This window comes from Danio rerio, chromosome 12 (genome assembly GCF_049306965.1).
Source record: "Danio rerio strain Tuebingen ecotype United States chromosome 12, GRCz12tu, whole genome shotgun sequence".
Taxonomy (NCBI): domain Eukaryota; kingdom Metazoa; phylum Chordata; class Actinopteri; order Cypriniformes; family Danionidae; genus Danio; species Danio rerio.
The window spans coordinates 24469608-24496830 of NC_133187.1; the positions used below are offsets into that span (position 1 = coordinate 24469608).

A 27223-nucleotide genomic window follows, 5' to 3' on the forward strand; every position below is an offset into this window, starting at 1 on the left:
TGGAAATAAAATATTTTTTCAATTCAATAAAGTCATATTAAATTTAAATCATTGTACCAAATGCATATTAGGCTTTTGGGAGTGCACTATGAAGCGCACTTGTCAATTTGAAGATTGTTAAAACTGAACCGTATAAAAATAACTTTGAAATCAAATTACATTAAACCACATAAAAGTTCAAATAGCACAGGTTTGCGAATGTTTATTGAAACAATGCATTTGGAAAACAGAATTGCTGAACTATGTTCTTAACGAAACTTATAAGGGTTTTGGGAAACACACCCCTGAGTCGTCAGTCTAACCAGGCCCCTGATTGACCTTTACTCATCATCACCACTAAATCCGTCCATTTGTTTGTCTACATTTGGTTATCTAAAACGCATCTTAATAAATGTATAAAATGTTTATCTCCATTCCTTGTGGGTGATTGGTCAACTCCTTTGACTGGGTTGTGGGTGGAAGGGCATCCTCTGCGTAAAACATATGCCGGAATAGTTGGTGGTTCATTTGGCTGTGGCGAACCCTGATAAATAAGGGACTAAGCCGAAGAAAAAATGAATGAATAAATTAATGATTGGTCAACAGTTTTATTGATGATAAAACAACGTTAACAGGCATAATGCATTCTTAAATATTGAACTAAGATTAATGAATGCTTTATAAGTATTGTTTATTATTAGTTCATGTCACTAAATACATTAACATTAGTTAATGAAACCTTATTAAAAAGTGTGACCAATTTGTTTTATGTTATATTAACTTATTGTAGTAAGTTAATCAGTTATACAAATGAAAACTTAATGTTTTAAGTCAATTTATTGGATGCTAGTTGAAATGACTTGTAAAGTTAATTTGATTCAACTTAAAAATGTAAGAATTTTTAAGTAAATGTTCGCATTTTAAAATGTTGGCCTCTTTGCTGCTATTTACAAACTATATTTCTCTTGTTCCTTTCATATTCTATAGTCTGCTTATTCTGCATTTTCTGTTCTTTCCCACCCTCTTTTTTTACTGCTGCATTTGTATCCTGCTCATCTGTGCTCAATTGATCCTATCCGCTATTTGTAAGCTTAAATCACGTTTTAGAAGCGTGTTCTCTCATCATACGGAAGGTGTGACATTCTTAAGAGCTCAAGCACTGCAGTGTTGATTCCCGAGGTGCTGATGGGGTGTCCATCTGGAGCTTTTACCCCAGGGAGGCCTGTTCCTGGAATTGTTCTGGTGTTTGTTGTTTTGAATGAAAACTTCCTCTGGATTTAACAGTGTATATGTAACAGTATAACCCGAACGCTGTCTGTCATGTGAGGACTGTGATCCTGTTGCTTGCAGATGTTTCGTTGCTTCTCTTCTTCAGGTGTTGTTTTCTGTCTGCAGCGGAGCTAAATATACTGGGAGGTTGAAATACACACTCTGTGGTGCCCAGTGTTTAGCACTTCTTATCACTGGAGGCTTTGGGTTAAATGCTTCAGTTGTTGATGGGTCTTCAGACTGATGTGCTGCAGTTGGATGCATGAAGGTCCACAAAAGGCTCTATGAAAGTAAATCGCTAAATGTATCGTTAAAGCTGTCAATATAAGATAATAATATATTAATAAGTGTTTTTTTTTATTGAGATTTATGCATCACTTAAACGTTGAAAAAGCTTTGCATTGTTTTATAGGCCTACTGATTTGAAAATCTTAGCGAGGAAAATGTAAAAAAAAACTGTACTTTGGATATATTTAAAGTAGCAAATGTAAAAGTTATATTTATGGAAAATGATCTTTACTTAATATTCTCATTATTTTTCAGTAGAGTCAATAATTTTGACACATGCAATGTATTTTTGACTATTTGACTATTAATGTTGGCAAAAATATACACATGCAACATAAGTTTTGTGGTCCAAGGCCACAATTTACTATTGTAATAATACAGTTTGGATGTTTATTTAAAAATAATAATAATAATAATAATAATGATGATAATATTAATTATAATATTTCCTTACATTTATATAGAGCTTTATTGGATTGTCAAAGCGCTTTACACGTTTTTTTGTGGGGAATCTCCTAATCCACCACCAGTGTGCAGCATCCACCTGGATGACGCAACACCAGACATATTGCACCAGATCACACATCACACACTAGCTGATTGGTGGAGAGGAGACAGACTGATGAAGCCAATTATCACATGGGGATGGTTAGGAGGCCATGATGGACAGAGGCAAATTTGGCCAGGATACTTCTGATTTTTAATGACCACAGAGAGTCCCCATCACTATATTGGGGCGTTAGGACCCACACAGACCTCAGGTAGGGCGCCCCCTGTACTCACCACCACTTTCGGCAGCAACCTAGTTTTTACATGTGGTCTCCCATCCAGATACTGACTGGGCGCAGCCCTGCTTAGTTTCAGTGGGTGACCATGTAAGAGTTCTGGCAAATATCATATATAAAATCATATATAATTAAGTAATAGATTAGTAACTATTAGTATAATATTGCTATTTTATGGGTTTTTTTAATCAATTTTTAATAATTTTTTTCTATCATTTTTGTTCTAATAAAATATGAATTACATTTTAAACTCACTAATTTAGCACATAGATTGTTACTGTTTTAATCTGCTTTCCAAACATTTTTAAAAAAGTAAATAAATGTCGCATCTGTAATAATGCTTTTTCATCACACAATATACATTTTATATATGGACTTATGTGGGAAAAAGATTAACCGTGATCCATCGCATTTAAAATAAACGTTTGTTTTGACATAATATGCCTGTGTAATATATACAAGTTGAAGTCAGAATTATTAGCCCCCCTGAATTATTCGCTCAGTGAATGATAGTAAATAATATTTTACTAGATATTTTTCAAGACACTTCTATACAGCCTAAAGTGACATTTAAAGGCTTAACTAGGTTAATTAGGTTAACTAGGCAGGTAAGGATAATTTAGCAAGTTATTGTATAACGATAGTTTGTTCTGTAGACTATCGAGAAAAAAGTTAGCTTAAAGAGGCTAATGGTTTTGACCTAAAATGCATTTAAAAAAAAAAAAAACTGCTTATATTCTTGCCGAAATAAATCAAATAAGACTTTCTCCAGAAGAAAAAATATTATCAGACATACTGTGAAAACTTCCCTGCTCTATCAAACATAATTTGGGAAACATTTAAAGAAGAAACAAATTGAAAGGGGGGTAAAAATTATATATAAATAAATGCACATACATATATTTGAGAAATTTTTTATTTATATTTAGATATATTTAGATATAATATATATATATATATATGATACACAAACCTATCATAAGTGAAAACAGACTTTTATTTTTTATTTGATTAATCACGAGTAATATGAAAGTACATTATAAGCATACATAATTAATCAAATTCAGCAGATATGGCTACTATTGCTTTTTCTTTGATGAAATGAGAGGTGCTGTGTTGTGCTTGGTGTGTTGCTGATCTATTACCTTACAGGTTGTTTTTAAGACACTTTGTGCTCTGAGGAGGAAGTTTAAATACATTTGGCACAGAATCCACACGCTGTCACACCCGATATCTCTATAACCTCACTAATCTACTATATCACACACCAGCCAATCGCTCCTCAGCAGACCTGGAAAAATGTCTACCATTTCCTGAGCAACATTCCTGTGTTATTGTTTGGGGTTTTACTATGAACGGAACATTAGAGTGCATTGTGTTGTGCTAACAGGGGAATAAGTGCATGTGTTGCTGTCTGTGTGTACACTTTTGGGTGTGTGTGAAAGAGAGTGTGGATATTTCTGTATTAAGGCTGAACTGAATTATTAACTAACTATCACTTATCTGCTCCTGCTTGATACAATATCTTCCACAATATATTCCACAATATGTTCCACAATATGTGGAAATATGTTCCATAATGATTGACACTCTTATTATTTATCTGGTTATCCTTGTAAAGTGGCTTTGACAGTGTTTACATTGAATTAAAATGCATAGGAATAAAGGTAACTTGTCTTTAGCCCTTATGTAAAGCCAATTGAGGCCATATAAATGTGCTCTTTCAGAGGTAGGTGGATCACTGTCAGTTGATCTGAGAGAATAGGGTGCTGAAGTAGTGATTAAGTAAGCGATTGTTGTTGAATAATGGTAATGCTGACGTTATGTTGTTTGCTTTTCACTTATATAGTATGTTAGAGCGCAAGAACATGTATAAAAAAAAACTTTTGTGAGCTGAGAGAAAAAGAGTGTGAGTATTTAGTTTCTGTCGCATCTTGTAAAGGAATCTTTAAACTGATACAACCTGAAGCATGCAAGTTAGCAGCATTAACTGTAAAAGAGACACTGTAAATTGTGGAGAAATTAACATTAGTATAAGTCGAATTGTGAAGGGAGAGAATAGACTGCAGTCGGCCGTAATCATGGTGCGATTTTGGTGGGGGGTGGGGGGTTTGAAATGTTTTTTTTCAACTTTTTTTTTTTCAAACATTAACTGTATGGTTAAAACAAAATGATAATAGAACATTTAGATTCATTATATATCTTTAATATGTACAGTATATTAGGGATAGGATGGTTCATGGAAAAACTAAATGTTCGGTTCTCATCACGGTTCGGTACACATGTGTATTGAATGGTTCACACATTTTGTGTGTGTGTGTGTGTGTGTGTGTGTGTGTGTGTGTGTGTGTGTGTGTGTGTGTGTGTGTGTGTGTGTGTGTGTATGTATATATATGTATATATACATGTATATACATACAGCCAGCAAAAAGCAGACACCCCAGATCTAAATTTTAAAAGATGCTTACTAGGGTTGTAACGGTATGAATTTTTCACGGTATGATAATCGTCTAAAACAATACCACGGTTTGACGGTTTCGCGGTATACGGTATGTTACAAATGTTACAAAATAATAGAACAGTGAAGCAAATTTGACTTTTTCCAAATAATATATTTTTAGTTACTATAAACAACACCACTTACAATGAACAAATAAAAATAAGAAAATAATAAATAATGTGTCAAAGTCCAAATAAAGTCCAAATAAACATGGTGCAAATCCTCAGTAAAAAATAGGTATAAATATTTACTATACTATAAATAGTTACATAACGAAACTAGATTCAATATGGAACATCCTTAGGTTTTATGTGCCAGCATGGATATGGTTGTCTGTGGATATGGATTTGGATATGGTTGTCTGCAATGCAGACAAACAGCTGCATCTTCATTTGCGTCTTTTGAAAACAGCAAGAGCAGCAGTTCGTCTTTGCTGTGTCACTGTTTTGTCATGTTTCTGTGCTGCTGTGCATGCAAAAGTACTTAGTATGAGAATTATTTCATGCAAAACTTTTTTTTTTGGCGTTTTATTTAGCCGCGCATAAATGTATGCCTTTCTCTCATTCCGTGTTGTTCAAAAAGCTTGGTCCACAAACAAAAGCGAAACCTATGCTTATTGGTTGTGATATAGCGAGTTTGAACCAATCTGGGCATGGAGGAGGGACAATGCATCAATGTATCATGTCTGATTTGTCCGGAGACACAGTGACGAGCGTTTCTTTGTCAAATCAGCGTTGTCAAATGTTGATGACGTAACCGCACTGATTCCGGAGCCTCTGAAAGTCCGCGAATGTTATGTGATACAGCACTGGAAAGCTGAGATTCTCTTCTTTATGCCAATCTTTGAATTGTATGAATCGGATCAGCGGATCAAAAGTTATTAAACATTTAAGAGCAATACTTATTTTTAGCCGCGGGCGGCTGTCTCTGTTTTTAAGGGTTAAAACCGTTGATATGCAATTGTTCATGGTATGATAATCGTGCACGTTCAAATCGTGGTAAACCGTCATACCGGTATATTGTTACAACCCTAATGCTTACTCAGCTGTTTGATTTGAATCCAATGCGGAAAAAAGTAGTTCCTCATACAAAAGGATTTTTGAGACTCTCCATGTTGATTTTGTTTTTATATCCACAATTATGCCGTCAAACTGTTGTATAAACGCAATATCACACTTGTAGCAGTGCGATATGGCCTCGTGCCAATGCACGCCTCCCACCAGTGCCGATATATAGCCATATCGCACTGCTACTCGTGTGATATTGCTTATATATATACATACACACACACTCACCATCACTTTATTAAGTACACCTTACTAGTACCAGGTTGGACCCCCTTTGCCTTCAGAACTGCCTTAATCCTTTATGGCATAGATTTAACATGGCACTGCAAATATTCCTCAGAGAATTTGGTCCATATTGAAATAATAGCATCACGCAGTTGCTGCAGATTCATCGGCTGCACATCCATGACGCAAATCTCCCGTTCCACCACATCCCAAAGGTGCTCTATTGGATTGAGATCTGGTGACTGTGGAGGCCATCTGATTACAGTGAACTTATTGTCATGTACAACAAACCAGTCTGAGATGAGCTTTATGACATGGTGCTTTATCCTACTGGAAGTAGCCATCAGACTGTGGTCATAAAGGGATGGACATGGTCAGCAACAATACTCAGGTGGCCTGTGGGATTGACGCGATGCTCAATTGATACTAATCGGCCCAAAATGTGCTAAGACAATATTCCCCCATCCAGTGCACTGCCACCACCTGCCTAAACTGCTGATACTAGCCGGATGAATCCATGCTTTCATGTTGTTGACGGCAAATTATGACGTACCATCCGAATATCACAGCAGAAATCGAGACTCATAAGACCAGGCAATGTTTTTCCAATCTTGTCCAACTTTGATGAGCCTGTGTGAATTGTAGTCTCAGTTTCCTGTTCTTAGCTGACAGGAGTGGCACCTGGTGTGGTCTTCTGCTGCTGTAGCTCATCTGCCTCAAGGTTGGACATGTTGTGCATTCAGAGATGCTCTTCTGTATACTTCGATTGTACCTTTCTATCAGCTGGAACCAGTCTGGCCATTCTCCTCTGACCTCTGGCATTAACAAGGCATTTGCGCCCACAGAACAGCCACGCACTGGATATTTTCTTTTTGGACCATTCTCTGTTAACCCTAGAGATGGTTTTGTGAGTGTATATATGTGCGTGTGTATTTTTTTTGTTCTGTTTCATTTGTGTTAAATTAGTGTATTATTATTATGATAGAATCACAAATCTCTGCACTCAAGGCATGTGATTTTCTTAACAAACGTTTTCATATTAATGATATTGATGTTTAATAATAATAATAATAATAATAATAATATTAATAATGATAATTGTAAGGAGTCAGGGGGCCTTCCGTAACTTGCAGGGCCCTACACACCTTGCGTGGTGTCCGCGTACAGATCAGTCCATATTTTTATGATTAATGTTATGTACTGAACAGTACTTTATAGTTACAGTAACTTACAAATCCAAGGCACAAATAAAGTACTTTTTTGCTTTGGACAGACAAAAAGAAAAGAAAGGAAATTCCAGAGTTATCATTTACCTCAGAGGAGCTGGAAAACGGATCTGCCCTGAGGATGATGTCATCGGAGCAAGTCCGTGTGTATTATGTTCCTGTCGTGCTTCCTGTTTTATTGGAAAATGGACTGTGAGAGAGTGAGCGAGGAGATAGGAAAATGAGGGGAAGCTTGTGTTTCGGTTTGTTTTGTCCTGTCCACTAATGCACCTGCCTCTGAGCCTCCAGTCTCTGTGTCTGGATGATGTCATTCTGAGCTGCCGCTGATTATAGACACGCAACAGTTACTCTACTCGCATAAACAAGTGGACATGCACACAAACATGTCATTTTGATGGTCATCAGGAGGGAGTCACCGGCTAAACCACGATATGATACTGTCACAATATGTTGCTCATTTTAATGTTATATTGATATATAATAACAAAACAATTAGTCCTCCTTTGACATATAATGTAAGCACTGTTTATGGAAAGAAGATTTGTAACACATCATCGTTTTAATAACAAATTTATTTTCACTTTTCCAGGATGATAGTACATAATAATTAGTTATATTTGCAAAATACAAGTATTCAAGTGTAATTTAAAGTCCTAAATTGGCTACATAGTTGAACTAAGCAATGTTGGTTAATTAGGGAAAGTTACATTTTCTAAAGACATGGAGAGCAAAACTAACAAATGCAGAGTGAAAATAAATTTGCACCAAACTTATTCTCCAACTCAATGGCGAGTGAAGTTTCAATTAAATTAAATTCAATTCAATTCAATTCATCTTTAGTTCTATAACGCTTTTACAATGTAGACTGTGTCAAAACAGCTTAACATAGAAGATCATAGTAAATTGAAAGAATGTCAGTCCAGTTTTTAGAGTTTAAGTTCAGTTTAGTTAAGTTCACTGTGGTTTAATATTCACTGCTGAGAGTTCAAACACTGAAAAGCAAATCCATTGATGCGCAGCTCCACAGTAGCAACAGTGGCGAGGAACAAACTTCACCATTTGATGAAAGTGAAGGGGAAAAAAATCCTTGAGAGAAACCAGGCTCAGTTGAGCACAAACATTTCTCCTCTGGACAAACTTCTTGTGTAGAGCTGCAGTCTAGGTGCCGGAAGCTGGAGAACGCTGGACGTCCATTGTGGAGAAGCTGCAGGTGGGAGAGGTCACCGGCTGGTGTACAGGCTGGTCATTCAGGATCAATGTAAAGACTTGTCTGTCACTGGGTCTCATGCTCTCCACCCCTCCATGACCGCCACATCAGCTGCTCAGGATACGGCCTGGTCCACGATTATGGAAACGTCAGGAATAATAAAAACAGACTAACATAAGCGTAGATGCCGTTCAAATTATAACGTCTTTTTGGGAAGTGTTCACGGCTCCAGTTGCCCTAAATAAAACAGACTAACAATACTTTAAAGGATTTGGATCTCAAAAGCATCTGTGTTTTATCTGTATGCTATTGCATAGTAGCCAGTGGTCAACAGTAGGGCTGCACGTCATTGGAAAAATCTGATATTACAATATTTTATTTTCCCGCCTTAAAACAAGCTAAACTATTTGCCAGTGGGCTAAATAAAATAATCTTGTTTTCGTTTTGAAATATAGATATTTTCACTAGAAACAAGACTGAACTCTTTTCAAATAACTCTTATCATATAAATTCTGCATAAAAATAAATTCTGTAGCTCCTGGTCAACTATAATTCAGACTCAACATTGTGTATCTTTTGATGTGCCTTTTGCGGACGCGCACATTGCGATATCAATAGTGAAACAATATATTGTTCAGCCCCAATTATCAGACATGTTAATTACATTGTAGAAGGTTGATATGTCTAACGAAATTTCTACACAACCTAACACAATTAGGATTGTCTCGCTAAAGGTAAAATCATATTCTTTTGTCTCACCCCTAGTCACTATAGATTATATAATATCGCATTGCTACAGTGTCGGAAATGGCAATCAAGAGAAAACAATTAATTTTTTATTGTGTCTAATATAATTTACTGTGTTTTTTTCTGCAGTTTGTGACTTTATTAATAACTTATTTGAGTCTTTGCAGAGATGTATGGATGTAGTCCTCCAAGTTCATGGGAGTCATTCATACAATATTCATTCTTTTTCCAATGCACATTGACATTATATTCTATACTGTCCATTATTTCTGTTAAGACTTTTGTCTAAGCAAAGTCAGACCTTACTGTCCTAATTAAATTATTTAAAAATCAAGGCATGATCATATTTTATTTTGGTCAAATAAGTAATTTAAAGGCCTTTGCCTTTTATGTAAGCCAATTCTGATACCAAATGATCAACTAGAATTCAAGTTATTAGTGTGCTGTTCCTAAAACTTGGACAGGCGACAAGACTTTTGTCAGGTACTGTATATTTATTGATATGTACAGTTGATAATATTATTTTCTGTGTTTTTTTCTGCAGTTTGTGAATGTGACTTGGCTCAAGGAGGGTTTTTTGTGCGTCAAGGCGAGTATATCTGCACTGTGGATTACCAGCGACTCTATGGCACCCGCTGCTTCAGCTGTGAGGAGTTCATTGAAGGAGAGGTTGTGTCTGCCCTGGGCAAGACTTACCATCCACGCTGCTTTGTTTGTGCCACCTGCAAGTAAGACACACTTGCATACTGTACACACTCGCATACATTCACTATTGTACATTTAACTTTAGGTTTATATTTACCTTGTGGTGGATAATGTAAAATGGTAGTAACCAAATTTCAAAATGGTATTCACATAGTTTGTTCAATATGAAATCCAGGTTATTATAGTTAATGGAAACTAAAACATAAACCATAAGATTGAAGCTTATTCATTCATTTTCTTTTCGGCTTAGTCCCTTTATTAATCAAGGGTCGCCACAGCGGAATGAAACGCCAACTTATCCAGCATATGTTTTGTGCAGCTGCAACCCATCACTGGGAAACATCTATACATGCTTATTTACACTTATACACTATGGACAATTTAGCTCCCCCAATTCACCTATAGCGCATGTTTTTGGACTTGTGGGGGAAACCAGAGCACCCGGTGGAAACCTACGGAAACAAAGGGAGAACATGTAAACTCCACACAGAAATGCCAATTGACCCACCAACCTTCTTGCTGTGAGGCGATCATGCTACCCACTGCGCCACCATGACACTCCTAGGATAGAAGTCTTACTGGTATTTTTTTTTAACTATAAATAAAATAAAAGTTAAGAAAAAATAAATAAATACCCAAATAACCCACTCACTCACTTTCTTTTACTTGGATTAGTCCTTGCGTTATCAGTGGTCACCACAGTGGAATGAACCACCAATTACTCTGCCATATGTCTTAATGGTTCCCTTCCTGCTCTTTAACACTTGAACCTACAGTTCTGGAAAAAAAAAACTTTGTCATTCACACACTCACCTTTACACTGGTCAGTTTGGCGTATCCAATTCACCTTTATCATGTACTGTATTGGGACACTGGGAGAAACTAGGGAAACCAGGGCACCCCAAGGAAACCCATCCAAAACATGCAAATCCATACAGAATGGCCCACTAGCCTTATAGAAAAATTCTAGAACCATATAGAAATATTTGAATAATATTAATAATATAGACAAAAGCACAATTTTTTTTTTACTAATTTATGTAAAAAAATCATTATTTACTTAAAATTAATTGTAATAGAAAATAAGTCAAGGGAATAGCAATATTTAGTGATGATATGTGAGTAATCAACTTTTTATAATTGGTTAGTAGTTTAATTGATAAAATTAAATTATAATAAAATCCATAGATTTTTTCAAGGTTACTACCTGTCAAAAGTCTTGTCATCAATGGCATCAATTCCAGCAACAAATATGAAAAATTGGCAGATGGTAGAATTTTCCAATGAATCATCTGTTGAACTGCATCCCAATCATCACCAATACTGCAGAAGACATATTGGAACTCACATGGACCCAAGATTCTCACAAAAATCAGTCAAGTTTGGTGAAGGAGAAATCATGGTTTGGGGTTACATTCAATCTGGGGCTTGCAAGAGATCTGCAGAGTGGATGGTAACATCAACAGCCTTAGGTATCAAGACATTTGTGTTGCCCTTTACATTAGAAACCAAAGGAGAGGGCAAAGTCTTCAGCAGGATAGCGCTCTTTCTCATACAGGTCAAAGTGCTCCAAAATTGGCCAGCCCAGTCACCAGACATGAACATTATTGAGCATGTCTGGGGTAAGATGGGGGAGGTGACATTGAAGATGAATCCAAAGAATCTTGATGAATTCTGGGAGTCCTGCAAGAACGCTTTCTTTGCTGTTCCAGATGACTTTATTAATAAGTTATTTGAGTCATTGCAGAAATGTATGGATGCAGTCCTCCAAGTTCTTGGGAGTCATGCACAATATTAATTACTTTCTCCACTGCACCATGACTTTATATTCTATAGTTTCCATTATTTCTGTTAAGACTTTTGTCTAAGCAAAGTCAGACATTACTGTCATAATTAAATGATTTAAAATCAAGACATGATCATATTTTATTTTGGTAAAATAAGTTTAATCTAGAGGCCTTTGCCTTTCATATAAGCCACTTCTGATACCAAATGATCAACTAGAACTCAAAGTATTTGTTTGCTGTTTCTAAAACTGGGATAGGTGACAAGACTTTTGTCAGGTACTGTATATTTATTGATATGTACAGTTGAAAGTCAAAATTCGAAGGTCAATATTATTAGCCCCTTTAAGCTTTATATTTTTTTCGATAATCTACAGAACAAACCATCGCTATACAATATCTTGCCTAATTACCCTAACCTGCCTAGTTAATCTAGTTTACCTAGTTAAGCCTATAAATGTCACTGTAAAGAAGTGTCTTGAAAATATCTAGTAAAATATTATTTACGGTCATCATGGCAAAAATAAAATAAATCAGTTATTAGAAATGAGTTATAAAAACCATTATGTTTACAAGTGTGTTGAAAAAATCTTCTCTCCTTTAAATAGAAATTGGGGAATAAAATAAACTGGGGGCTAATAAATCAGGGGGATAATAATTCTGACTTCAACTGTATATAAATATTATTGTTATTTGTTTTAATACTATCAATATATATATATATATATATATATATATATATATATATATATATATATATATATATATATATATATATATATATATATATATATATATATATATATCTTTATAATAAATTATTTTATTATAATAAATTTGCAAGCCTCTGATTTGCTATGCCCTTAAGAATGCATAACTTTTGCTAAATTCATTTTAAACATATAGCCATAATATTTTTTTTACCAAATACATTCTGATCAAATAAAATTTTGATAGAGCAAATAGTTCCCCCTCATGAAGACTCAAATTAAATGCACTTACTGTATTGTATTTGTTGGAGTTTTGTTTTAAAATGTTCTGTGGGTGCTTGTGTATGTGTGAACTTAATGGGAAGTCAATCTTGTTACTCAGGGTGGGGAAGGAAAGGGTTTCAGTAAGAATGTTAAGTGTGTGCTCCGCTCCTAGGCCACTTATTTACAGAGGGGTGTAGGGTGTCCCTCTGAATGGATGTTGTGTATGTGCATGTGACACGAGTCCCTCCTGCATTTACCACAGCGATGCCCGTGTTTCTGTGGACACGCTGTTCCCAGTTGGTATCTTGGGTGCGACTGAATTTAAAATCACCTCGTAAATGTCTCGTTTGTATTTACTCTGGATGACTCTATCCAGCCTTTTCCAACACTTAGTGCTTGTGTGATTGCTAGATTGAAATGATTGTTGTAATTATAACTTTAATGGCAGGCTAGCAGGTGTGAAGTACACAGGCTCTTTACTGATGATATTTGTACAAATTCAATTCACAGACGCACAGTACCTGTTGTAACACCGAAATAAATAGATATTTGTCACAAAGAGTTGAAGTTAGATTACATCAGACACTGGTGTGATAATCGGATTAAGAGATTCACTCTTAAATTGGGTGATGAGAGCTGATGATCAACATACTGTGATTTCATCGGCTCTCACACTGAACTATGAGCCAAACAGATGACTGGACCTGAGCCATCAAGCCTGTTTCATGCTTCAACTGAGAGTATTGTTCATGCCCTATTTCATGTAGCATTATTTAAATTAATTTAGAAGATTTTTTATGTAATAATATTAGTTTATAATCATGTGAAACTTAAAAAGGAGGTACAAAAGATATGGTATTCATTTTCTCTTGCTTTATTAAAAAAAATTGCATGCATATCTTATACATTAAAGGGATAGTTCACACACAAAAAATGATAACTTACTATTTACTCACCCTCTAAGTGATTCTAAAATGTTATGAGTTTCTTTCTTCCGTTGAACTCAAAACAAAAAAGTTTTTTAAGAAAACTGAAAACCTGTAACCATTAACTTTTTCCAGGATAAATAAATACTATGGAAGTCAATAGTTACGTTTCAAAATAACTTCTTTTGTTTTCAACAGAAGAACAAAACTCAAACAGGTTTCAAACAAGTGAATGGAGAGTAAATGATGACAGAATTTTTTTTTAACTATTCCTTTTTACATGCATGTCATGCCATGGCATTGATGGTATATTGGTTAGTTACGTTAGTATTTGCATTTCCAAAAGAAAAGATGTAATTTTAGTACTTTTGCTTCATTTATAAGTTTTAGATTTCCACTGTATCCAGTGCAAATCAAGTCCATACTTATTAACTTATTGATTTATTTATTTTAATTGAAAATCAAGATTATTACACCAAATATGGATTTCCTAAATCTTTTGAAGTTAAAACTCTGCGTGTCATCAAAAAATGAATATAAGCATGTCTGTAAACTATTACTTGTTTCATTATTTTGACCAATTCTCATTTTCTGCAAGGAAATATCAGGAAATGGAACTGTCTTTAGTAGTTTACACAATAAAATCAAAGTGTAATTTTACTGAAACACATAACCATAAATTGAGGAAAATTTTCAAGTGGAAGTAATCATTGGCATTGCATGCAAAATGCATTTGCTTTCATAGCTTAGAAAACAGAATAAACACAAATGAAACTGTTTCAGGCCTCAACTACAGCTACAGTGATCGACAGTCAAAGTAGAGTAGCATATATTGTTTGTGGACGCTAATTGTAGACCTTTGTGTGTTATTATGTTAATGTGTTGCTATTTACAACTTGTTCCAGGCTGCTTAAAAAGAAAATTTATATTCATTAATACTTTAACATTTTATGCAATTTTTTAAATTAATTTAAAGTAAGGGGTGGCACAGTGGCTGGGGCAATTGGCATTTGTATGTGGAGTTTGCATGTTCCACCAGTGTTTGCGTGGGTTTCCTCCAGGTGCGCTGGTTTCCCCCACAGTCCAATGTGTATATAGGTGAATAAAATAAACTAAATTGGGCGTAGTGTATCAGTGTAAATGTGAATGAGTGTATGGGTGTTTTCCAATGCTGTGACAGTTGAGTTTAAGGTTGGGGTAGGTCCGCAGCCGCTAGATCTCTGGTGATTGTCACAGTTCACATAGCAACATTATTAGAGTAGTAAAATAAACATTTCATAGTTTACAGTGCATTATATGCAGCCTACAAACAATAATCTATTATTTCACTTTTTTAACCTCATGTTAATCTTTATATGTTTACTATCTTCATGAAAACAGTTTGACAGAATTTTTGTTTCCCTATTTTTACAAGAAAAATCTATAAATATTATCGTAACATTACGTGTTACTCTCTAAAAGTACATTAAATTTCCTTTAAAAAGCAGAAAAATAACGTAATACCAAATTCCAAGCAATAACTGTAAATTTAATGTTAGATTTTTTTATTACAGAACATATCTGTAAAACAACAGGTATTTCACTGTACAGTATCATGAAAAAACTGAAAAATTCTGTAAAACAATAGAAAATTGCCTGTAAAATAATTTTTTTTTTTTACAGTGTATAGTATAGTTCAAAAACACTGTATGTAGGGTTTACTATAAATTACTTTAGTAGTTTTTTTTAATGTTGGCTAACATAGCAAAACATCCATTAATTTTCACATTTATTATAATCAGTTATGATGTGGAAGTTTGAATACACAAATGTCTAAATCAATTACAGTGTTATTGCTACTGAAAAGTGAACATTTCCCTTTAAAACAGTCATACATACAGATACAGTACAAGGGTCTTAAAACATGTCTTTGCTTTCAGTTGCATTAAAATACATTTGCCAATGGTCAATTCTTATATCTTTTTACATACACACTTAATGTAGCTTCCCAACATCCTGTCCTAATTTAAAAGGGTTTTGAGAAACTAATTGAAAGTTCGTCTTCTTATGAAAGTCACTTTATTACTTTGCTGAATGATAAGGTGACTGTATTTCTGGCAGGCAGCCGTTTCCAGCTGGCGACCGCGTGACGTTTAATGGGAAGGAGTGCATTTGTGAGAAATGTACTCAGCCTGTGCCAGTCAACAGCACGGCTCCCTCACAGGCTGTGCACAGTGAGTTCTCTGTGTTTCTGCATTGCTATCCGCATTATATGTTATTTTGTCTTTCTGACAGACGCACACTGACTCATTCAATGACAGCTTTCATTAGTACACCATAACACTTTTGTCTCACTCTCTTGGCAGATTGCTGTGGATGTGGAAAGGAGTTTAAAAGTGAGCAGTCTCTGGTGGCGCTGGACAAGCACTGGCACCTTGGCTGCTTCAAGTGCAAAGTGTGCAATAAAGTGCTTAATGCCGAATATATCAGCAAGTTAGTCCCACTCTCACTGTTCTCTGTGGATGGCTGATTGTGTGTGCTTTATTGATCTTAGTAATGTGTTGTGGTGATCTGCAAGCCTGTCGAGCCCTCTGGAATGACTCAGCGTTATTGATGTGGTCAAAAATGAAAGGGTTCTCATAGCAAGCTGAGATTTGCCACCATTTCTGACTTCAAGTGTAATGTGTGTTTATGCTCTGCAGGGATGGGATCCCCTACTGTGAGGCAGATTACCACGCCATGTTCGGCATCCAGTGTGAAACCTGCAAGAAATACATCACCGGAAAAGTACTTGAGGTTTGAAATAATTTTTACTATTTGGTAGAGATTGTTAACATCGTCTCATGTCAACATGATAGTATGTAGAATCGAACTAGGTATTTCAGTCCAAGTTCAAAATATTGTCATTTTGTTCATGCAGAGCGTTCTTGCAGGACCCACAGTGCGTCAGTATTCTTTGGATTCATCTTCAATGCCTCCTCCTTCATCTTACCCAACATGCTCAATAATGTTCATGTTTGGTGACTGTGCTGGCCAATTCTGATGCAAACAGAAATTGCCAGATTGATAAGACCAACAGGAGCGAGACAAAAGCGAAAAGTAGATTACATACAAAGTCAATGTAAACAGGTGAATTTCCCTCATTCAAGTCTTTCCATGCAAATTCAGATAATTCAACTTCAGAAGAAAAATTAGCTTGGTCTAACAGGGTTGTGCTTATTCTCTTAATGAGTTGTGGGTGTGTTTTTACCATAACCTGCATTAAACCAATCACATCTTCCATTCCCTTTAGGAGTCAGTTGCGTTGTGTCATGGCACATTTGCTATTTACATAGTGAAATTAGTAAATGGAAAAACTGAACACTTCACCAGCGAGAAAACAATTAAACAGACCATCTGCAGCGAGGATAAAAAACTAACCTCTTTCATTCGGCCTCTTTACTTTCTCTTTATTTTACTCTTTACTCCTTTTGCTTTTTGGATAAGGTAACGGTGTTGTACACACTCCAGTGAAGACATCCATTAGCCTACATATTTAATTTAGTTTACTAAGTGCAAAGATTTGTTTCAAAACTATTTCTAAATTCAGCTCTATTTTCCAGCAAATGAATAAATTAACAATAAAAGAAAAAGTTATTTTCAAACACACGTACTATTCTTATGCACGATATGGTGATGCCAACGTCTCTAAAACCTGACACATGGACAAATCTAAACTTGTTTTATTAAAACAAATATAAATATGCATATAATAAATATGACTACTAAAAATAATAACATTATACAAATACAAATTGTCATGAATAAACTGTAAAAAGCCCTCCAAGGCATGAAGGTTGTGCTTTTTATATTTAAAATAATATTATTAAAATAAAAAAATAATAACATTTTAATCCCTTAATTTTTTTTTCATGTGTAAAGATATTTGTGTATTGCTGTACATCATGTGTGTATTAGGCAATGCGCATAACTAACACGCTCTGTGCTGGACTTTTGACTAGCTTTTAGATGGTGCAGTCTATTTCAGTTTTTTTAAAATAGCAACGCACCAACAATGCGCCGTAACACACCTCCTTTCTAGACCGGCACACCCATGAGTCCACAAAGTGGCGCAAATGGATTTGCTATTTAAACAACGTGGTGCAAAACGTAAAAATTAGGTTTGCGCTGTTCTGAAAATAGCAACAAATCTCGTCATACATGACTTGCGCCTAATTGCACCAGGTGTATGGTAGGACCCTCTGTATTTTCCATCAAGGCAACCCAGGGTTCTGAAATCTAATTAAATAAACAACCAGTGGTCGGTGTTACACAGACCATAACAAAAACTGATTTTCCCAGTTGGAATGCACATATTTCAAGGAGAATAACTAAAACATTGTTTTTCAGATAAACTAGTATATATACTAAGCATGTCTTTTAAATATCTTTTAAGTCCTCCATACACTTTCCTTTTATTGTTTTACTTAAAGTAAATTAAGTTATGAATACTATTTCATGTTGATTTTAGCTTTGTCACCCCCTAAAATGTGTTTTCTTAAATTTTCGCTTTGAGTGTGCATGAAAGGCTTTTATTCTCATTTGTGAGCTTTAGACTGGTACTCTATAATCCCAGTGGTCATGTTGGAGGAGGCAGAAGCTGAGTGGGTGCTTACAAAGAGAATCTCAGGCAGTCAATTCAGAACCCTTCTGAAGTCTAATTACAGTCCAGAACAATATATCTCCTCATATTGCATGTCCCGCTCAATACTGCCATTTTTGCTCACATGCTTTTGTTTGTACATGCAACATCTTTTTTATAGACAGCTATTGTGTTGCAACCTGACAAGGACCCCGTTGATGTATTTGTTCTTTCTATCTGCAAAGATTTCCATTAGGTAATCTTACAAATGGATAAATATTGCTTTTAATTGAACAGCTTATGTGTTTATTTCATCATTGACACATATAAACAAGGATCTACAGCGATCCACAGAATCTACTCTGTGTTCCTCAGAGCTCTATAAATAAGTGTATCTGTGTGTGTTTATATGTGTGTGTCAGGAGTGACACGCTGTTTCTATAGCGACTGTCCCATTGGCTCCTCCACTTGCTCTTGGTAACCCTAAATTAGAACAAGTCACTGAGTGACATCATACCTTAGGATGGTAATTTTAACTAAACAGTTCCCGTGCCAAGAGCTTTCAGCAGATGTGAAATAAAAGAAGCCATGCAAAACTGCATCTTGGCATAAAGTTTTTGCCCTCAGCAACACTCAGGGCTAGTTGATACAGGTATCCTTATGTTAGCAACAATTAGCCCACCTTTCAGGAGTAATGCCAATTCACAAGCCTAGACAACGTCTGGGTACTGGGGTAATCAAATGTAAAGAGTTTTATTTGGTGTGGTGTGTATGAAGGATTTTTTTTAATGGTTTGATGTTATTTTGTGGAACTGTTCTTATGGAAAACGCCAAAGTTTACTCAGAACCACTTATTGAATGTTATGTATGAACCTAAAATGTCATGACATTTGATGTGGTAGGACTGTAACTGTTTTCAAAGAGGATAGGCATTGAAATAGAGGAGTGATGCACTAGATTTCCAATGCAGGTAATTATGACGCACTTGAAATGACACAAATCAGCAGCTTGACTGAAGAAGTGTGACAGCATGCTGAAAATGTATGATTATAGAAGCGTCCTTTAGGACTAAATGAAGGTTAATAACATTTGCTTGACATTAATCTTAGGCAATTAAATAAGGTGAATGAGATTTTACAAGTATGCACTCTCTCAGTGTGGATAGACCACTCTAAAAATGTTTATCCTTTACTAACATGCAGGGCTGTTTCCCAAAAGCATCGTATGCCTTAATAGATTTTAAAAATGATGCGACTGATCTCAAATTTTATGTTCTCTTTCCCAAAAACATGGTAACTAAAGTAGTATCTGAAAATTGTTGTAGATATATGAGTACTTTGGAGGGGTTTTGTAAGAATATAAAGTTATGAGGTCACATGCAGGGTAATTGGTAGATTTTCATTCATTCATTCATTCATTCATTCATTCATTCGTTTTCCTTCGGCATAGTCCCTGATTTACCAGGGGTTGCCACAGCGAAATGAACCGCTAACTACTCTGGCACATGTTTTATGCAATGGATGCTCTTCCAGCTGCAATACAGCACCAGGCTGGGAAAGAGTTTTTTTTTTACTCTTTTATTAATTAATTTTCTTTTTTAGCTTGGTCACTTTATTAGTCTGGGGTCACCACAGTGGAATGAACAGCCAACTTATCCAGCATATGTTTTGTGCAGCAGATACCCTTTCAGCTGCAACCAATCACTGGGAAACATCCATACACATTCAATTCACACACATACACTAGTCAATTTTAGCATATCCAATTCACCTACAGTGATGTCTTTGGACTTAAGGGGAAAACCGGAGCACCCGGATGAAACCTATGCAAACACGGGGAGAACATGCTAACTCCACACAGAAATGCCAATTGACCCAGCCCAGCCGAGGCTCAAAAAAAGCGACCTTCTTGCTGTGAAGTAACTGGTACCCACTGCCCCATCGCGTCACTCAGTTTTTTACTCTTTCCCTATGAAATTATAAATTAAATCCTTAAAAGTAATTTGCCAGTCTTTCAAATTAATTATATTTCTACATAATTGTTTTAATTGTTTATACATAATTGTTATAAGATGACGATTATTGGGTTAGACGTATAAGATGCAGTTCCACATAAGATTAAATTTCAGCACCTTGGAAATGGAAAGCAAACCTAAGTAGAAGCGACTTCTGAGTAGCACGTAGAATGAGTTTCCAACATTCCTAAAAATGCACTCTGAAATGTAAACTTGCATGTAGAGAACACTCTTAGGAACTAAGATACATCGTTTTCCAGGAAATTCAGCCCTGGAGAACATTCACGCCATATTTTAAAAAGTACAATACAAAGTTACAATCTGACTGAGCTAAAAGTGTTTTCACGCATGGCAGGTTGAATAACAGTGAACGCTGCAATGTTAACCTTGGTGTGCAGGTGGAGCTTTAGAGATGTTTAACTGAAATGTGAATGCAGCACAGACTAAGACAACTGAATAAACCAAAAACAGGACATGAAATAGCAAGATGTGACCATCAAAAAGACAGAATGTTCAATCATACTTTTTTATCATAATAGGGGCTTTTATGATTTAGCTTCTCCTTGCAGCATTTTTTTTTTTTTGCATGCAAAGAAGGAAATCTTGCTCATTTAATAAACTCTTTAAGAACTGACAGAATTCTCATTACATATTTATGAGTGAGTTCAGCCCAAGACACAGCATTTTTTGATATGTTCAGTAAGATTTGTAGGAAAATATACAAAACAAAAATGTTTATATTTATGTTTAGGTTCTGTTTTACACGTAAATGCTAAGTGAACCAGGCCTAAATGTATTATTTAATATTAATAGTTTTTAGTTAGAATGACATGAACTAAGAGAACTACAGTATAAAGTAATACTAATGTAAGTATTTCTCCATGTAACAGTGCAATGATTGACAGATTGATTAATGATACACTAGAGAAAATATAAGACATCAACTCAATAGTTTTTGTATTGTTTTACAAATATTAGTGCATCCGTATTCATTTACAGCATATTATCTCCCTGGAAAAATAGCTGAAACCATACATTTAGATGAACAGCAACTTGTCACTTGGCCAGCAACATAAAGGACTGTGGTTACACTACACTTTCCCATCAAATAGTGCAAGGTAATACGTTGTGTGTATATTACCAGATTAAAATGCAACTTTTAGGGCTAAAAAAAAGCCCATTTTGAAAACTATATAGTGACAAGCTGTTGTACCCTGAATGCACAACATACTAATTGACATACTAAGAATGAGATAATAAAAAATAGTTATTTTTTTAATTAGATATTAGATTTTTAATTAGATTTTGCACTTGAAAAATGTATGTCTAAAAGGTAATCATATTCTCTTGTGTTATAGAATGATAATGAGATTTCTTTCAGAGCAATACAGAAGCAATACTAAAGGCCATTTTAAGATAATGGTTTGGTTAAAGTTTAAACATAAAATGAATGTGACCATAAGAAGTGAAGTGTGGCATCTTTGCATCAACAGCTCATCAGTCTGTGTTCCCTCTACTGTACAAACACTGCTAGTGCAGATGTTTTTTTTCCCCTCATGCATAATGCAACTGCATCACAGCAGCATTTCAGCCACATTACATAACAGCAGTTATTTGGAAAAATAAATAAATAAATTGATTTTTTAGGAGGATGAAGATGAAATTATAAAAATAACTTTGAGTTATATTTTGTGTACAAATGTATTAATAAGTTATTTCTTTATTCCTTCATCTGGGTTGAATGTCTGATGCGAGCTCTCTTTGTTTATTGTTTGCAGGCTGGAGAAAAACACTACCATCCCACATGTGCCAGATGTGCTCGCTGTGACCAGATGTTTGGGGAAGGGGAAGAGATGTACCTGCAAGGTAGCTAAACGAAATTCAGTCGAATCCACATATTGAAAGTTTTTGGATATGTATCTGATATGTTTTGTATTTTACGCTAATGCTGTAAAACAATGTAGATGCAGAATTCTTAATGCGACAATAAAACACTCTTTTATATATAAATATAATATTTATAAACTCAGTGGAACAAATTATGAAAGCTATCATTATAGAATATCTTGTCTAGATACAAATAAATCCCTTATTAGTGAATGTTCACAGTTATTTTGTTTAATTGAGCCTTATAGTCTCATGAGTGACTTCGTCTCTGTGTCTCCCAAATCTGCTTGTAATGTTTAAAATATAAAGAACATTGATTTGTTGTGGAGATGCATTTTGGTTTGATGATTTGTGTCAGACTGCTGCAGGAAACAGTTTTTTTCTGTACAGTTCTCTAAATTTAGACCATAAAACTAGACAGGCAGGCAGTTCAGACACAGTTGAGGACTACTGATGAGGATAAATGAATCATATGTATCAGTGATTTTCATTTAATATACACTGAAATAAACTACTGTGTCTTTTATTCAAATACATTTTTATATTGGGTTAAGTGAAATTTATGGTTTCTGATTATAACCGATTTTATTCAATTAACTTTCAGTAAGAAACAAACCCCCTTATGCCAAGTTCAGACTGCATGATTTTCAAAGTACTCGTGTCAAAGATGTTTTCACACTGAATGACTATCTAGGCTAGCGCTTTCTCACTGCTTTGTTTACACTGCAAGATGGATCAGCAAAAGGGGGTTTCATACTGCATGACTTTAGAATAGGAAGAATCGCAGCCAACTTTGTCCAAACTACGTCTCACAACCAAAAACACACAGTAAATTTTTTGTCTTTAACTACATAATGAGAAACAACACTTTAATGGGGTAGAAAATGTACATATTTGCTCACCTTGGCTTGAAGGGAATTAGCAATTTCTCCTCAACTTTTTTCTTTTTTGACCAGATTGTGATATTGCTCACTTGACACTTCAAACAGACATGGGTGCTCCTGCCAAATTTTCACAAGTTTTTCTTTCATTTCTTGGGTCCAAATAAACTGAAAATAAGGTTTTTAACTTCTCCCCCAACCTCCTGCTGGCCTGCAGATATCTATACTAGTGGGTGCTGCTTTCTCATTGGCTATAGGTAAATGGCTGATGTTATTTTCAGTCAAAGCACATTTCACACCGCATGATGTGAATCACAGACAGCTCCAAATATTTAGCATGCCAAATATCTAAGGGGCATCAGCGACTCATCGGCAATTCTCTCAGATTGCATCTTTGATAGCTCACATTGTGTGATTATCACTCACGTCGCGTGAACGAGCACTGATTTACCTGCGAGTTCAGGCATTTGTCGCTAATTTCTTAAAACCTGTTGGTGGGTCAAATATTGAGCTAAAATCATGCAGTCTGAACTTGGCATAAGTGAACTTAAAAACATTCATTTTTCTCAAAGAAATATTTGACTTTAACCAGGAGTTGTCATCTCATGTGACCACATGAAAAAGGTACATTTATGTGCTTCAAGTTTTTATGTATTTCTAATATTTCTAATTTAAAGCCATACTGAAAGCACCAGCAGGTAGTTTACCTCATTATTTAAAAAAAACAAAAAACTAACAATAGTATAGCCTAAGTTTAGTCTAAAGAACAATTTTACTTGCATTTTGATTTCAAGTCGAACCAAAGTAAAAGCAATATTTACCTTTTGAGTCCATGTATTTTTCCTAAATATTTTGATCAATGTCAAAATACATTTTTCATTTTCAACCAAGTCAAAACTATAACTTGAGTTGAACTTTAATTTAGCTGTAACAAATTACAGTAATTAAAAAAAAAATGGTTCAAAGTGAATTTTGTCAGTGTACTGACACAAACAGGACAGCATAGTTTTATTTTGCATTTTAGGAGCAAAAGCAACAGTCAGTCAGGTGGAGCTAAAAGCTCATATAAAAGCTGTAAATTCCATAGTTGATCCGTTATAAATTATAACGCAGAAAATACACAGTTGGCATTTATTTTTTGTTTTCTGTTGTGTTCTATCTCCAACCTTGGAGTAATTCAGTGTTTTGTTAGACTCTGCGCAGTGAATTAGCAAACAAACCCACTGCACTGCAGTTCGTTTACAGAGATTTATAGTCAGATGTTGACGCTGCTTTGCATTTAAGAAGCAGAATCAGTTAGAAGCCTTTTTTTCAATCGAGCTGAAATAAAATGAAAGACTGCTGACTCACTTGAGAGGTGAATTATGGAGTTACTTAGTTTATGAGTGCCAGTTTATACTGCAGTTAATATGAAAATGCAAACTCCTCAGAAAGAAAAGTCATGTCAAAAGACAAAACTAAGAGAAATAAAGAGAAAATTTTAGTGCGCTCAAATAATCTTTCATCATGTCTAAAATCTACATAATTTGTAGTTGTGGTACTATTTTTTTAAATGTTTGTTTAATTTATCATGTTGTTGATTGTTAAAAAAAATCTAAATAATATTTAAAACAAAGACATTTATTATTTTTTATACATAATTATTACAAGGCTCTCTGGAATACTTGATTCTGATTGGTTAATCATGACATTCCATATATGGTATATGGTATTCCCAGATAACAACCACTGAAACTAATAGCAGGCTCATCCGGGTACTATGAATAATTTTGACTGCTATTGAATTAATTTCCATATTTACTTATATGCTTTATGATATGATTATCTCTCATGCTGCTGTTCTTGACTGTTTGGCGCCATCTTGTGACTCAATAAGTAGGTTAGTGTAGGCTGCATTCAGCCGTTTTTGTTACTATCAGATTTATAAATATGTTATTAAATGAATAAAGCTCAGATAAAAGAGTTGCATCCGATTATTTAGTTTTGTGACAATTCGCTATGTAACAGGGAGGGTAATGTACATCTAGTTAGTGGTTTTTGCAGAATAAAGCCCTGCAGACTTATACAACAAAGTCTGAGAAGCCTTTACTCTGCTAGAACAACCGCCTAGAGGTACATTATCCCTTACTTACACTTAAATTTGACCATTGAGGTGTCAACTTTATTTTTTGTCCTTCTTTTTTTACAGGTTCTTCCATCTGGCATCCTCCTTGCAGACAGGCAGCGCGTATGGAGGAGAAGAGCAAGGTAAAACTAACTGTAAAACTATCAGGTGATACAATACAAATGCCAAATTTTTGTATTTTAGTGAGCCTAGATGATATTGGTGAGATGATAGTATAACTACAGTCAAGGTGCGATTTAAAAAGGGGGGTTTGACACTCCTAATTAACGATTGATGCTCGTGAAGGATGTCAAGCAATATGTGTGGGTGATCTGCCCTTTAGATGGTAGATGAATGTTTGCACTGAACTATATTGTTTAGAAATAATAAAAACATACATTTGATCGTGCCTCCATGATGGTTCATATCAGCTCATGATCAACTCCAGTTGTCTGAATCTGGCAGATCGAGCACATATTTGTGTAATACTTAACCATGCCTTATTGAATAAAAAATATATATAATTAATTTTTTAATATATATTTAATTTACTTTATAAATATTTTTTCTTTAAAAACAATGTATAAAATGTATAGTTTTACTAGTTACATTAAAATATAAAATATTTTATCCTTCACAATCTGCTCTCTGTAGTGACATGCAACTGCTCTGTGTAAATTGTGTTCAGTACTTGTTTTACATGGTTGAACTATATTTGTTATTCCTGAAGTGAATCGGAAACTAAAACAATGCAAATAGTCTATAAATGCTGTCAGCTGATCTAGTTCATTCTAAGGTACTTTATATGATACTGTTTTCAGCTAAAACTTAAAATATTGTGCGTTTTTTTTTAATAATGGTTTGTGAACTGCATGATTAAAGCATTTAGAATATTGACAGCCCCAAAAATTTGCCAGCAGCACATGTGTCTGATGTTACAAACTAGAAACGAGCTCTGGTTTTAGGTTGCTTACATGATCAAAAACACATTATGCAAAGTCATTTAACAGGAAATCCAGCTACATTAGTTGCATACCTTAAACTAAGGTGATATGCAGTATGTAACAAGCCTTTCCCTGCAGAAACAGGTGCGGATTCAGCTCAGTGATCTCCATTCTCATGTACCTGAGCAGGTTTGTGTCATGCGGCCCTTTCCCTCTGCATGGGCTTTACCTCCCGACCCGCTTCCAGCTTTAATAGACGCTCGCTGGGGTCCAGAAAGGGCCGCCCCGTAGGCTAATGCCACACCTAGCCAGTAGAAATCTGGAAAGAAAGATTGTATGGTCAAATATTTAAACTGAGTTTAGAAAAGAAATAATTCAACCATTAATGCATTACTAATAATCCAGCAAAACATTTGTAATATTGTTCAAAGGCTCTCTGTAGAGTTTCTGTTTGTTTGGACTGCTTGATGTTTGATGGTAATACAATGACCTTAATTATTAAAAGAAAAAATTATGTGAAATATTTAAAAATATTTATTTCAGAGTATATATATTTTAGAGAATATACATAGCTAAAACACATTTAATAAAATAAATATATTAATAAATCTGACCATGATGTTAAGATTATGCTTAAAATAAGAACAAAATATGTGTCAAAACAGTAGTTTTTTTCTTTTACAAATACTTTATATTATACTGCAGTGTTTATACTGTATATTTTTGCAGGAAAACAAGACAAATAAAAAAAAAACAATTGCAGTAAAAATTCAACAAAAAAACCATCAATCCATTTGGCAAAGAGCTTTTTTAGCCTTCTTTTTAAAAATATTTTGTGTTGAGTGTTAATTCATCCAGGGTTACAGTAAAAAGTCAATAAAACGCGCTGGAATTTCTAGTCTTTTTGGTTGCTGATCTCCTATAGTTTAATGTCTTTTTATGTCTTTACTTTTTTATATTTCTCACCTTGTTTTTTTTTTGCAGGTGACACGAACCTCCTCTGAGAGCATCACTTCTGCTCCAGCCTCCAGCGCCTCAGGCTCCCCTAGCAGAGTTATCTATGTAAGAGCACATCTGGAATTAAACCCATAATGCATCACTCTTCATTTGC

At 35.0% G+C, this 27223-nt stretch overlaps 1 protein-coding gene across 14 annotated transcripts in view; it reads left to right on the forward strand.

Moving 5' to 3' along the window:
• ablim2 (actin binding LIM protein family, member 2) overlaps positions 1-27223 on the forward strand; it is a 120550-nt gene that overhangs the window by 55630 nt on the left and 37697 nt on the right. For 11 of the 14 annotated variants that reach the window (XM_073918443.1, XM_073918447.1, XM_073918445.1 and 8 more), the window contains exons 3-9: positions 9838-10021; positions 15783-15895; positions 16028-16154; positions 16364-16457; positions 22075-22162; positions 25253-25311; positions 27097-27174. In XM_073918443.1, the coding sequence (XP_073774544.1) occupies positions 9838-10021; positions 15783-15895; positions 16028-16154; positions 16364-16457; positions 22075-22162; positions 25253-25311; positions 27097-27174 (743 nt within the window). Of the gene's footprint in view, positions 1-9837; positions 10022-15782; positions 15896-16027; positions 16155-16363; positions 16458-22074; positions 22163-25252; positions 25312-26250; positions 26302-27096; positions 27175-27223 lie in introns of all 14 variants that reach the window. The other 3 variants (XM_068224765.2, XM_068224775.2, XM_073918448.1) reach the window with 1 other exon arrangement.